Genomic DNA, 12535 nt, shown 5'->3' with positions numbered 1-12535 from the left:
GACTCTGTAAACCTCGTGTTTATTAGATGTTGATGCTGTTCCACGATTCCCAAAGTTTCAGTAAACACTAATCTGCACGTGTAAAGCTGTGAGTTTAAAATACATGTAGAACATCTGAGTTCTAAACAGTTCACTCTGATATGTTCAGTTTCAGCAGTTTCACTAATAAACAGGGACGGATTAGGAGACAATGGGCCCCTGAGCACAGACACACAAACCCTTAACCATTATTTCAGTGTCAAAGATCAGAATTCAGCAGGACATGTTCATACAGTAAACATGCTCATAATTCAGTGTCATTTAAACCAAGTGTTAAAGCGCCACCTAGTGTTAGTGATAATTAATTACACGTCATCTTAACTACTTCCTGCATCTGGTTGTTTTTCCACACCTCTTATTTGCACTGGACTTTTTCCAGCCTCTTCAGAACCACGTGAACAAATTTGATGAGAGCACGAAATAATTGTTATAAGAATAATAAAAAAAAGGAAGAAATCTGTTAGGGACAGAAACTAGAACTAAAGAGTCCTAAAACCTCCTCCATCACACATTAAATAAACTACAGTTATTAGTTCATAGAACACTTAAATTTGTCAGTGAAGTAAAAAGTGGATTAGGGCTGAATTAATTGTGAATAAATAAGTTATTTTTGTATAAATACTGATGTAAACTATTCTACAAGTATCATGTGAGGTGATACAGGGCAGTGGTATAGGCGGAACAGGCTAATGCTAGGGGCCCAGTCCATACATAGGGGGCCCAAATGAGTGAGTGATTTATTTCGGCCTATAGCAAACAGCATGCTAGAGAAATGCTCACTGAACACATCTGTGCAGGAATGCTAGGTGTAATTACTGTAGCTATTTATGTTTAGGCTATAATGTGGCAGAAACAAGAAATCTACAAACACGCTACATTTATATTTATACAATATTTATACTTAAATTCATTTCTATCATTTATCTTATTTCATCATACTTCTATTATTTTATTCTTCTTCTATTAGCTATATGCCCTTATTTATCTACTGAAAAAACATCATATTTAAGAATATATTAACACTGTAGTGTATATAATAGTGTTAGAAACAGTAGTTCTATCAACACGTTTAATAAACATCGCTTGTTTACAAATGTTTGGTGGCTTTAACTCTCCGTAGCTGAGTGGGCGGGGCGTCTTTGCGTGCTGAATACATCAGCTAATGTTGCACATAGCCCACATGACTTGCCCACGGCGCCGCCATGTTTAAGAGGTCAACTTTCTAACTAAATATCTCATTACATTTACATGTACATTTACATTTATTCATTTAACAGACACTTTTATTCAAAGCGACTTACAAATGAGGAAATACAAGCAAAGTGATATATAAAACAGAAAACAATACAAGTAGTGCTACCATACAAGATCTTTAATTGAGGTCTAGAAAAGCAAAGTGTGCAGAGTAGAGGTGTAAGAGCCAGAGTAAGTTTTTAAAGTAAATTTATTTATTTATTGATTTAAAAAAAAGATAATGTGGGGTTGGCATTTTATGAGTTGGTTAGGTGTTCACTAAAGAGGTGGGTCTTTAGCTGTTTTTTGAAGATGGTGAGAGATTCTGCGGTCCGGATTGAGGTCAGAAGTTCATTCCACCAAGGTTCTGGAAAGGGATCTTGAGCCACACTGAGTAGGAACTACTAAGCGTCGGTCGTGGATTGATCGCAGATTGCGTGAGGGAACGTAAACCTTCAGGAGGCAGGAGGTAGGAGGTTGCTGTAGGAGGGTGCTGTTGAGGTAGGGGGTGCTGTTCCAGACATGGTCTTGTAGGTGAGCATCAAGGCCTTGAATTTGATACAGGAGGATACAGGAAGCCAGTAGAGGGAGATGAAGAGGGGTGTGTCATGGGTTCTCTTGGGTTGGTTGAGCTGAGCTGTACATTGAGGTTGTGGTTGAGGTTGTGGTTGTGGTTGTGTACAGGCTGGGATGACGAGAAGCTCAGATTTTGCCAAGTTGAGCTTAAGTTGAGCTTGAGGCTAATATCTATCACATTATTATTATTATTATTATTATTATTATTATTATTATTATTATTACAGTAGTAGTAGTAGTAGTAGTAGTAGTAGTAGTAGTAGTAGTTTGTAGTAGATTTAAATGAATAGCAGTAAAACACTCTCTGAAGATCGACAGCTTTTACCTTGCCTAATGATTTTTTCTGTCCAGATGAACATTAACCCTTCATATGATAATTTATCTGCAGTTTACACGTACACCAGGAAAATTCAAGTAGATTAGACACATGGACTTAATAACATGCGTCTGTTAAATAACATTATATCACTTTCCTTTGGCCATAATTGGTAATGTTGTTTTCCTGTCATGTGATTGGTTGCTATAAAAACTAGGTCTGTTCACACTAAGGTTTTTTCTAGCCAAAAATCTCTGCAAGTCTTTAAAGTTACTGTTTCTGAACAATTTGATGGCTGAAGACAACAAACAAAGCAGGGTCATAAAGCATGTGTGTGTTTCTCAGAACGGTGATGATGTTTATTATAGTATTTACTGACAGGAAATGAACCCTGTCCTCCATTTTACTGCTATAATGCTGTTTCATTTTATTAGGCTCATTTGAAAGTCTGTAACAATGACTGCATGTTTCCTCAGTTCAGAAAGTGTCAAAATAAATCTGTGGGTTGTGGAGATTGTGATTGGTTAGGACGGAGCAAAAACATTAGATGCTAAAGCTATTTTTTTTTTACAAAAAACTTGCGACAGATGTGAGACTCTTTGATCTTTTCTCTCATTTCTTTGCTTCACGATTCTGCTTGTTGATGTTATATTGCAGGCAATGTGGCGGCTTCATATGGAGATAATATATTTCTCCTGCATAAATCTATTGATTTATCTATCTATTGAGTGTTACAGCATTTCATTCAGTTTAAGATCATTATAGCCAGATTTACCACGAGGTTCACTATTAACTTTTATATTTAACAGCAAATAATAATTATATTTTCACTTTGTTTGTTAGGGATCTCTGGGTGTTTTAACTCTTTTATGGTCTTATGCTCTGATAATGATTCAGTTTCTACCTGCTCTAAAGTCATCATCAAAATTCATACTAAAGTTATCATTTTATTTATTGAATGATAATAAAATGATAATACTTTATTTACTGATGAATTTATATATTTGTCTTTGTATATCCTGTAAAGAAACTCATCCCAGTCTACACGCATGGCTAACACTGACTTTTTGGTAAACATGGACAGCATTAATCTGATTATTGACCTTACTCTGAGTAAGATAATAATGTGATTAAGGTGTTTACATGAGTCGCTTTTAGAATACTCCTGTCATGTTCCCGTTTTACATGTTATTGATCATAATTAGATTAACATCCCGCGTCATTACGTCACCGCGCCACGCCGTCCGACGTCCCTCCAGAATTTCACGTATCAACATACAGTTGGTCTTCGTTATGGAACCGTATACAGTTTTGGGTGTTTTTATTTAAATTTTTACGAACGCTTAAAGTGCAATTAATTATTAGTCATGCTGTACGTGCAAATAGACGACTGCTTGAAGCTGTGGGCTGCGTCTCAAATCGCATACTTACCTACTGTATAGTAGCCGAGATGCATGTATTTTTCCCCACTACAGGCCTATAGTCGGCAAGTATGCAGTTTGGGACACAGCCGAATTCTCGTTCGCCGTAAAACTGCCGTGTGTGATGCGGTGAAAAAAATGCGGTGAAAACTCTCACACGACGTTCATAATGTGATTAAGGTGTTTACATGTCTGTAATGCACGTCCATAATATGATTAAAACAGGAGTACTCTACCTGTCTTAATTCGATTAGAGCTTAATTAGATTATGACCTGAATTAGATTTTAAGGTTGCCGTTTACATGGTAGTTTCTTAATCAAATTATGGTCTTAATTAGATTAAGAGTGGATTATTGTTGTATAACACCGCATTTTGCGACAGGACACGATCACACTCGGCAGTTTTACGTTTCTCGGCGAACAAGAGAGTTCGGCTGTGTCCCAAATCGCATACTTTCCTACTATAGGCCTGTAGTTGGGAAAAATACATGTATCTCGGTTACTATATAGACGGTAACTACGCGGTTTGGGACGCAGCCCACGGCTTCAAGCAGTTGTCTATTAGCACGTATAGCATGACAAATAATTAACTGCACTTTAAGCGTTCGTAAAAAAAAAAAAAAAAAAAAAACACCCGAAACTGTATACGGTACCATAACGAAGACGAACTGTATGTTGATACGTGAAATTCTGGAGTGACGTCGGACGGGGTGGCGCAGTGACGTAATGATGCGGGCTGTTAATCTAATTATGTTCTAAAACATGTAAAACGGGAACATGACAGGAGTATTCTAAAAGCGACTCATGTAAACACCTTAATCACATTATTATCTTACTCAGAGTAAGGTCAATAATCAGATTACTGCTGTCCATGTAAACGTAGTCACAGACTTGGGACGCAGCCGAACTCTCTTGTTCGCCGTAAAACGTAAAACTGCCGTGTGTGATCGTGTCCTGTCGCAAAATGCGGTGAAAACTCTCACACGACGTTCATAATGTGATTAAGGTGTTTACATGTCACTACTACACATCCATAATGCAACTAAAACAGGAGTACTCCACCTGTCTTAATTAGATTATTGCTTACTTCGATTATGACCTTAATTAGATTAAGGGAAGTAAAAATTGCTGTTTATATGGTAGTTTCTTAATTAGAGTATGGTCTTAATTGGATTAAGAGAGGATTATTGTTGTTCATGTAAACGCAGCTAGTGTTATCTAATTATTGGCTGCCCACTTTCAGCAGTTGACCAGTAGGAGGCAGTAAAGGCTCCTATATTATTCTGTGTGCACAAACACCAGTACATATCTCACACAGAGGCCTCACTGTGCGTGCGTGCGTGTGTGTGTTTGTGTGATTTCAATGCTGCATTACATCTGTCATAGTTTCAACATGCACTCATACCCTAAGTGCATTTCTGATTTGATTTGATTCAAAATGCCTTTCTTCTCTTCATGTTCAGTTTCCTGATCTTCATGTACAACATGTGCATTAAAACTGTCCTCCTGCATTATCATAGGTTCAAATGTCACCTAATTACATTAACCAAGCTGTATAACCATGCTGTTATAGGTAACTAATCAACAGTTAATGGTGTGATGCATTAATATAAACTTATGACTTGCAGCTGCATTGCTGTCAGAGCTGATGTGACCTTCCGACCAATCACAATCCAGAATTCAACACAGTGGAGATGAATTTCTCTTACAACCCCATTTGTACTTCAAACAGCTGCACTGAGAATCACATCTTATGACATGATCGCTATAAAACACAGACACACCATGGTGAGGACGGTGGCCCTGGAACGCATCACTGAGCAGTGTTCATTACTGTTATTTGGTCCTGAGTCTTTTCTTGATAAAGCTGTGGCATGACCAGGAGTTGATAAGCCTGCTTACCTGCTACTGGTGAGAAAGCAAGTGAAAGTTGCCATGTCAAAGCACAGTCTCTCTGTGGTAAAAGGGAGCAATTTCAGATGAGTCATGTATAGAGTGGCTTTGATACATATACTCGGTGGCCACTTTATTAGGAACACCTGTTTATGCAATTTATGCATGGCAGTGGTGTCTCAGTGGTTAAGGCTCTCTCCGGGTTACTGCTCAGAAATTCAGTGGTTCAATCATCAACAAGCTGCTACTATCGGGCCCTTGAGCAAGGCTCTGAACCCTCTGTTCTGCTCCAGGGACACTGCATCATGACTGACCCTGCACTCTGACCTCTGATTCCTAAGATGCTGGGATATGCAAAGAAAGGAATTTTACCATACTATAATGTATAAGTGACAAATAAAGGCTTCTTATATCCCACCGGTTGATGTTTTTCTGATCTTTAATTGTCCAGTGTTGGTGAGTCTGTGCCCAGTGTAGCTTCAGATTCCTGTTCTTGGCTGACAGACGTGGAACCCGGTGTGGCCTTCTCTTATCTGCTTCTCTTCTGTTTTCTGCTCACCACAGTTGTAAAGCGTTGACATTTGAGCAACCGTGGCCTTCCTCTCAGCTGGAACCCTTCTCATCAATAAGGCATTTCCACCAGCAAAACTACTGCTCATTGGACGGTTTTTGTTTTTCACACCATTCTGTGTAAATCTAGAGAGTGCTGTGTGTGAAAAGCCCAGGAAATCAGCAGTCACTCACACCAGCCCCTCTGGCACCACTAACCATGCTTAGCTTTACTTTAGGTGAGTCACATTTCCTATTACTTCATTTTGAGTAAGTAGGAGCAATCAGAATAGCAAATGTACCTGTAACTCCATATGAATGTGAATCAAGTTTGTAAGTTTGTATAAGTTTGTGTTACTGACCGTATGATTGCTTATGTTTGCTGGATTAGGATCACGGTATCCAGTTTAAATTTCTACATTTCAGGCTATTTCAGCCTACACTGAAAAGCCAGAGGTCCCAGAAAGCCTTACTTTAAACTGTAACCCCCCTGCTAAGCTTAGAGGAGTAATCAGGTATTGGGCTGTTTTCCCCCCATGAGTCAACTGAGTCAGTCTTCACATTTAATCTAGTCACTGTTTTCTCTGTACATACTTATCTATCAATTACCTTACAATATTTCCACATCCATGAAAACCCTGTTGATGATGTATGGTACCAAAGGACCGACCAAATAAGTATTTAGTTTTTTCAGGGAACACTGGACTAGAAAACAGCTCTACACATGTACAGACAGCTACACAACTAACCACAAGTTTTTTCTCAAACAAATGCAGCATCTGTCCATTTCAGAGAAAGACATACACAGTGGTTTGAATATTTTCCAACCGCAAAGCTGATGCTCAGCTATTTTCAATTCACCTCTAAAACAACCTCCCGTCCCCTCTTGCTGCACTGAAACCACACAAACAAACTTTATTTTCCATCGCTAGTCTTAGCTCATAGCCAGTGGTTCACTGAGGGCCGAACAACCAGAGCTAAAAATACTAAATGGACATTATTTGTATAATTCAAGTTTAAAGGCTAAGATCCTAATAATAAATATAGTGGCATACAGAGCTTCTACTTAGCAAAGATTAAAGGTAAATCTAACCACCCTAAACAACAGACCCCAGAGCAGTCATAGCTGTATTCTCTAGACTTGACATTTGTTTTTTTTCTCACCCCCTTGCTAAAGTATAGCTATGGCAGAATGAAATGTTTCCATTGCTGTGGTGATCTCTCACTGCAAGTACAAGACATTACTATATTAGATATAAAGATATTAGAGTCTGGCTAATGTATTTATTTTCTCTCAACACGTTTAACTATGAAGTGCCTATGTGTTGTGCTAGTAACAGAAAATGACAGCTTTGCACTTTATTTTACATGGTTTTGTTTAGTTCTACCATCAGCAATATCAACTCGGAGTTTGGAAACACGCTTTACAGTTACAGCTTCAACGTGCACTGCAACACCATGAAGTTCATTAAGTTTAAACATAGGTTATGTAATAAATGAAACTCAGCATGGAGTATTTTTCTAGTTCAACTAGTTGTTGGGAAATTATGAATACAAAAACTAAAGGTACTCATCTTGGGCTGCTGATTTGTGACATGTGCTGAGCATTTGTTTAATTATACATAAGCATTAGGCCTTATGCTGCCAGTCAAAATGTTTAAACGGGGTTGTTTGTCTTACAGTTGATATTACACAGCGTCAGTATCAACTGTAACAGAAATATACTGTATGTTTATGTATAACAAGTGCCTCATTAGAGATCCAGATCTGCTTGTTCAGTTTTCAGTAAAATAAAAAGTCAGAATTGGTATTCAGTTTGCTTATACACAGTTGTCTTTGGATCTTCTAATTGTGAGGATTAACTTCAACTGACTTCTTGACATATAACAAAAATTTTAATGTTTAGAAAATTGGCGGTGTATATTTTACTTTAGATGCTTTAGAACTAACATGTATTTTACATTCTGAAAATACAGTCATGTGAAACAATAAGTACACGCCATTGAAATTGTTGTTTTTTAAAAAAAAAAAATTAACATATTTGGATATTCAAACATTTTATCATCTTTTTCAATCATTTATTCAACAGAAATATCAATAGATGTGATATTCTTTTGTGGAAAAAGTAAGTGCACCCTTGGCCTCAGAAGCTAGTATAGCCCCATTTAGCAGAAATAACTTCTTGTTGGCGTTCTGCATAATTGTCCACCAGTCTCGGACATTGGCTTGCTGGAATTTTTGACCACTCTTCCATGCAATATTCTTTCAGTTGCATGATGTTTGAGGGTTTTCTTGTATGTTCTGCCAGTTTCAAATCCCCCCACAACATTTCAATGGGATTCAAATCCAGGTTTTGACTAGGCCATTCCATAACCCTCCATTTTTGAGCCATTTTGTGGTGGATTTGCTCGTGTGCTTACGATCATTATCCTGTTGAAAGGTCCACTTTTGGTTCAACTTCAACTTTTGAACAGATGGCCTCACATTATCCACAAGGAATAAACTCTTTGATATGATGCAGAATTCATAGTTGAATCAATGAATGCAAGCTGTCCAGTTCCTGAGACAGTGAAACAACTCCAAAGCATAACATTTCCTCCATCGTGCTTCACAGTAGTATGAGGTGCTTCTCCTGAAAAGCTGTCTTTGGTCTGCTCCAGACATCTCTGCTGCTACTGTGGTCAAACAACTCTATCTTTGATTTGTCTGGCCAGAGCACATTATTCCAAAAGTCCTGGTCTTTGCCTATATGCTCACTGGCAGACTGTAGTCTTGCAAAGGCTTTTTCCTGACATGCTTTTTCTCCCATGCAGGTCAAATCTCTTTCTGACTGCAGACGCATGCACTTTGACACCAACAGTTGCAAGATTTACTAGCAGATACTGTGATGAAATTTTGGGCTTCTTGGAGACTTCTTTTTGCATCAGATGGGCTGTTCTTGGACTGAATTTTCTGGGACAGTCCTGGAAAAATTGGCAGTCATTTGAAATCTGCACCATTTGTAGATGATTTTCATTATCGTGGAGTGATTTCAAATAATTTGTACATCTTTTTAAATCCCTTGCCAGACTCCTAGGCATCCACAACCTTTTTTTTTCTGAAGGTCTTACAGAACTCTTTAGATCTTGGCATGATGACACCACACACCCCAATAACAAACAGAACACCAGACACTAGATATGAGAGGAGTATAAATAAGACGGGTTCCATCTGCACTCCCTCAGCAGGTTCTAATCACTGGCACCCAATCTCCACCCTGATAAATGTAGGGGTGTACTTACTTTTTCCATGTGACTGATCTGTTTTTTGTTCATTTAAATTGTGAAAATTACTACAAAATGCCAGTTTTATGTGTCATTTGATAGTGTATCACCTTTATTAATAGGCACTGTTTCAAAGAGGATCAAATGTTTGCTTTTCCAAATGTGTCTAAAAAACCAACAATTTCCATGGGGTGTATTTATTTTTTCACATGACTGTATACTATAGCAGTCATACAACCAGTATTGTAAAATGATATTTATTAACTGGGACAAAATACATGAATCACCAGAAAGATTAATCTTCAGCTGTAATCCCTAAAATATCACTTTCCCCCTTATAGTCCCCTTTCTATCTGGTGTTCATGAATACAAAACTTTACTGCATCTTTCTTCAGAAAAATGTAGACTTGTTACATAGTGAACTAAACGAATCAGATGCTCTCTCCGATTAATAACATTAAAGTGTAAGTGCTACAGGTAATGAAACAATATTGGGATTGTGACAAATTTATAGGTTAACCAAATGTTAATATACTGACCACACCCCCTACACACATATAAATCATCATTTGCCCAGCAGACAGTTTCCTCTTTCTCTCTCGCCTCATACACAACTGAAATGGTTCACTTTACGACTTTGCCTTTGTTTCTCTGCACCGTTGGTAAGTGTTTATCCTATTTAATTGGATTATTTAAAAAAATAGTATTGTAGAGACCTCTAAGATCTGCATTTTGTCTGAATATACACCACTGATGCTGGCACAATAAAACTTCACAGCATGGGTTACTAATGGCATTACTATCTGTTAATGTCCTTTGTGAGCTAAAATAAAACAATTAAAATCAAAATATTTAAACTGCACAGTGTCTAGTGTTCATTACAGTCTTGTTTAAATGAAATGTAAATAAAAAAACATTTATTTAGAAATATTCTTTAGAAAAATATGTTCTAAATGAAACATTTGTTTTATGGGTTGCAGGTTTAATCTCAGAGACTCTGTGCTATTTAACTTTGGAGGCAGAAGCTGGAGATAACGTCACTATTTGGTGCCAACATGGTCTGACTAATGCAGATAAAATCTTCTGGTTTAAACACACAAGTGATTCAGTTCCACTTCTTCTGGGGTGTAAACAGTTTTTTACATCAGCTCCATCACAAAAGTGTTACTTCTTTACTGAAAGTGAGAGAATAGTGATGTCTGTTCATGGCAAGAAGACGTCTCTCACAATCACTGCAGTAACCGTCTCTGATACAGGACTGTATTACTGCAGCTTCAGTGACAAAATGATCTTTAGAAACTCGACCTCTTTACAAGTGAAAGGTAAATTTATACAAAGTGAATAATTGCAGTAATTTGATTGAAATGACTCAAGTTGTAAAATAAATATTTCCTTTTTCAGGACATAATAAAACACTTTCTAAGGACACGGAAAGAGCAAATGGTTTGTCATTGCAATGGTTATAAATAAAAATAATGTTTACATGATTGTAGATGTTCAGCTCCATTTATGATTTTTAAATATTATTTTGTTTAAGGCAATTTGACCCCTTTCCAAGTTTCAGTCTGTTCTGGTGTGTTCTTCATTCTGTCCATGATACTTGCTCCGTTGATCATGATTCTTCTCGGTGTCCTGATTTTCAATATACTGAAGCACAGAAAAATGCACAGAGGTAAAGTTAAACTGTCAGATCTTCAGTTTAGTAACATTCCTGTTTTCTAACCGTAACAAAAAAAATCTAATATATAATGGTAAATTAGTAAAACTTTGTGAAGGTTTTACATTTCTCATATGTTTTCTCTCTAGGTGATAAAACTGATAGACACGACGATGAGGTAAATCTGAGGATACAAATTTCAAACCAAACAAATAAAAATGAAAGGCTTTCAGCTGTATTATGGTGTGGCTTTGCATTAGGTGTTGGACTGATTAAAGCAACTGCATTTTTTGCTCATCTGTAGTGAGGGTGATAATATTGGAGGGAACTGTATATAAAGGAATGCTTTGAATTCTCCTTGTAGCTTATGTTGAAAGAAGTTTCCTTCTTTGCAGCAGTGAAACAGCAAAGAAATCTGACATATCTTCTGTTTCATTGCAGGAACAAGAGTCTGATTCAGTGAATTATGCTGCTCTACACTTCTCTAATAAGAAAACCAAGAGGCCAGGGAGACGCAGTCAAATGGAGGATCCCCACGTTATATATTCTGGCGTCAAACAATGATTTAGTAATACCGAGGTAACATGTATACATAATTAAGCATGTAATCTATTGTTTATTAATGGTGAACAATGTTCAGGTGATGGAGGAAATGGGATTTTTTAATGCTTTCATCATAACAGAAAATACATTTATGATTTTTTATTCATGAATTTATGCATAACGACAATATGGTAACTATGTAGATCTGTGGTAGAATTGATCAATCAAAATTATATTAAGCTAATGTTTGCAGTGACTTTATTTTAATGCCTGTCAATTTGGTATTCAATGTAATAAAATTCATCTTCAGTAAGAAGCGTTCTTTTTTGCCTTTGGGATATAGAAAACCACTTTATTAATGATAAAGATGACAAAAATTGGAGTTTAATGTTATGTGTTGCCTAGTTTTGTGAGTCAGACCTCTAGCGTTTACTAGAAAGTCTGGTACATTTTAATAATATACATTGACAAGAAACAGCTACTTTGACAGGAAGACGCCTGTAATTACAGTAATTACATTCTCGTATTTGTAGATTGTGCCTTGATGCACGCTAATATCACTTACACAGGGCTGTAAACAGAGGAAAAACTATTTCTTTCTTATGCCATTATATCTATCTCAAGTATTTGACTTTTGCATATTGGACAAAGTGTAATACACTATCAAAATATTTTTTACTTTTGACACTATCAAAATATGAGGATTTTTCACTAGGATTTTTTTAATTTAGCATGTGAGACTGCTGGGGGTAGGAAAATAGCACTTTCTGCTAATTTGCTTTTGCATTATCTCCACATTCTCAAAACCTCTCAAAAATATATGGCTGAAAAGGGTATCTTCTAATTAATTTTATATAATTGTTGGTTTAGATTTTATTTAAGTGGTGTAAAGTTTTTTTTATATATATAAAATTTTATTTTTAATAAAATATAAAAATTAAATGACTAAAGTGTGCAATATTTTCTTTTTACTCTACATACTACTACTACTTTATAAGTCTTGTATTTCTCAGTGATATCTTTATTCATGAGTATTCATGATTTC

General features: G+C 36.6%; 1 protein-coding gene across 1 annotated transcript; it reads left to right on the top strand.

The window, feature by feature from the left end:
- The first annotated feature begins 9909 nt into the window (after positions 1–9909).
- On the top strand, positions 9910–11955 carry LOC128599271 (uncharacterized). The gene is made up of 6 exons (XM_053610781.1): positions 9910–9952; positions 10229–10612; positions 10692–10733; positions 10828–10962; positions 11097–11125; positions 11389–11955. Exons 1-6 carry the CDS (start codon positions 9910–9912, stop codon positions 11509–11511), a joined length of 756 nt encoding a protein of 251 aa, XP_053466756.1. The 3' UTR covers positions 11512–11955.
- The last annotated feature ends 580 nt before the right edge of the window (positions 11956–12535 follow it).

The sequence above is a fragment of the Ictalurus furcatus genome, chromosome 22, assembly GCF_023375685.1.
Source record: "Ictalurus furcatus strain D&B chromosome 22, Billie_1.0, whole genome shotgun sequence".
Taxonomy (NCBI): Eukaryota; Metazoa; Chordata; class Actinopteri; order Siluriformes; family Ictaluridae; genus Ictalurus; species Ictalurus furcatus.
Note: the sequence above shows the minus strand (reverse complement) of the source record. Positions and strands in the feature narration are given on the sequence as shown.

Excerpts from the sequence above, each read along its gene's own strand:
- LOC128599271 (XM_053610781.1), top strand. The coding sequence starts at position 9,910 with ATGGTTCACTTTACGACTTTGCCTTTGTTTCTCTGCACCGTTG. Across the intron at positions 10,963-11,096 it reads GCACAGAAAAATGCACAGAG|GTGATAAAACTGATAGACAC; the intron begins GTAAAGTTAAAC and ends TTTTCTCTCTAG. Across the intron at positions 11,126-11,388 it reads CTGATAGACACGACGATGAG|GAACAAGAGTCTGATTCAGT; the intron begins GTAAATCTGAGG and ends GTTTCATTGCAG.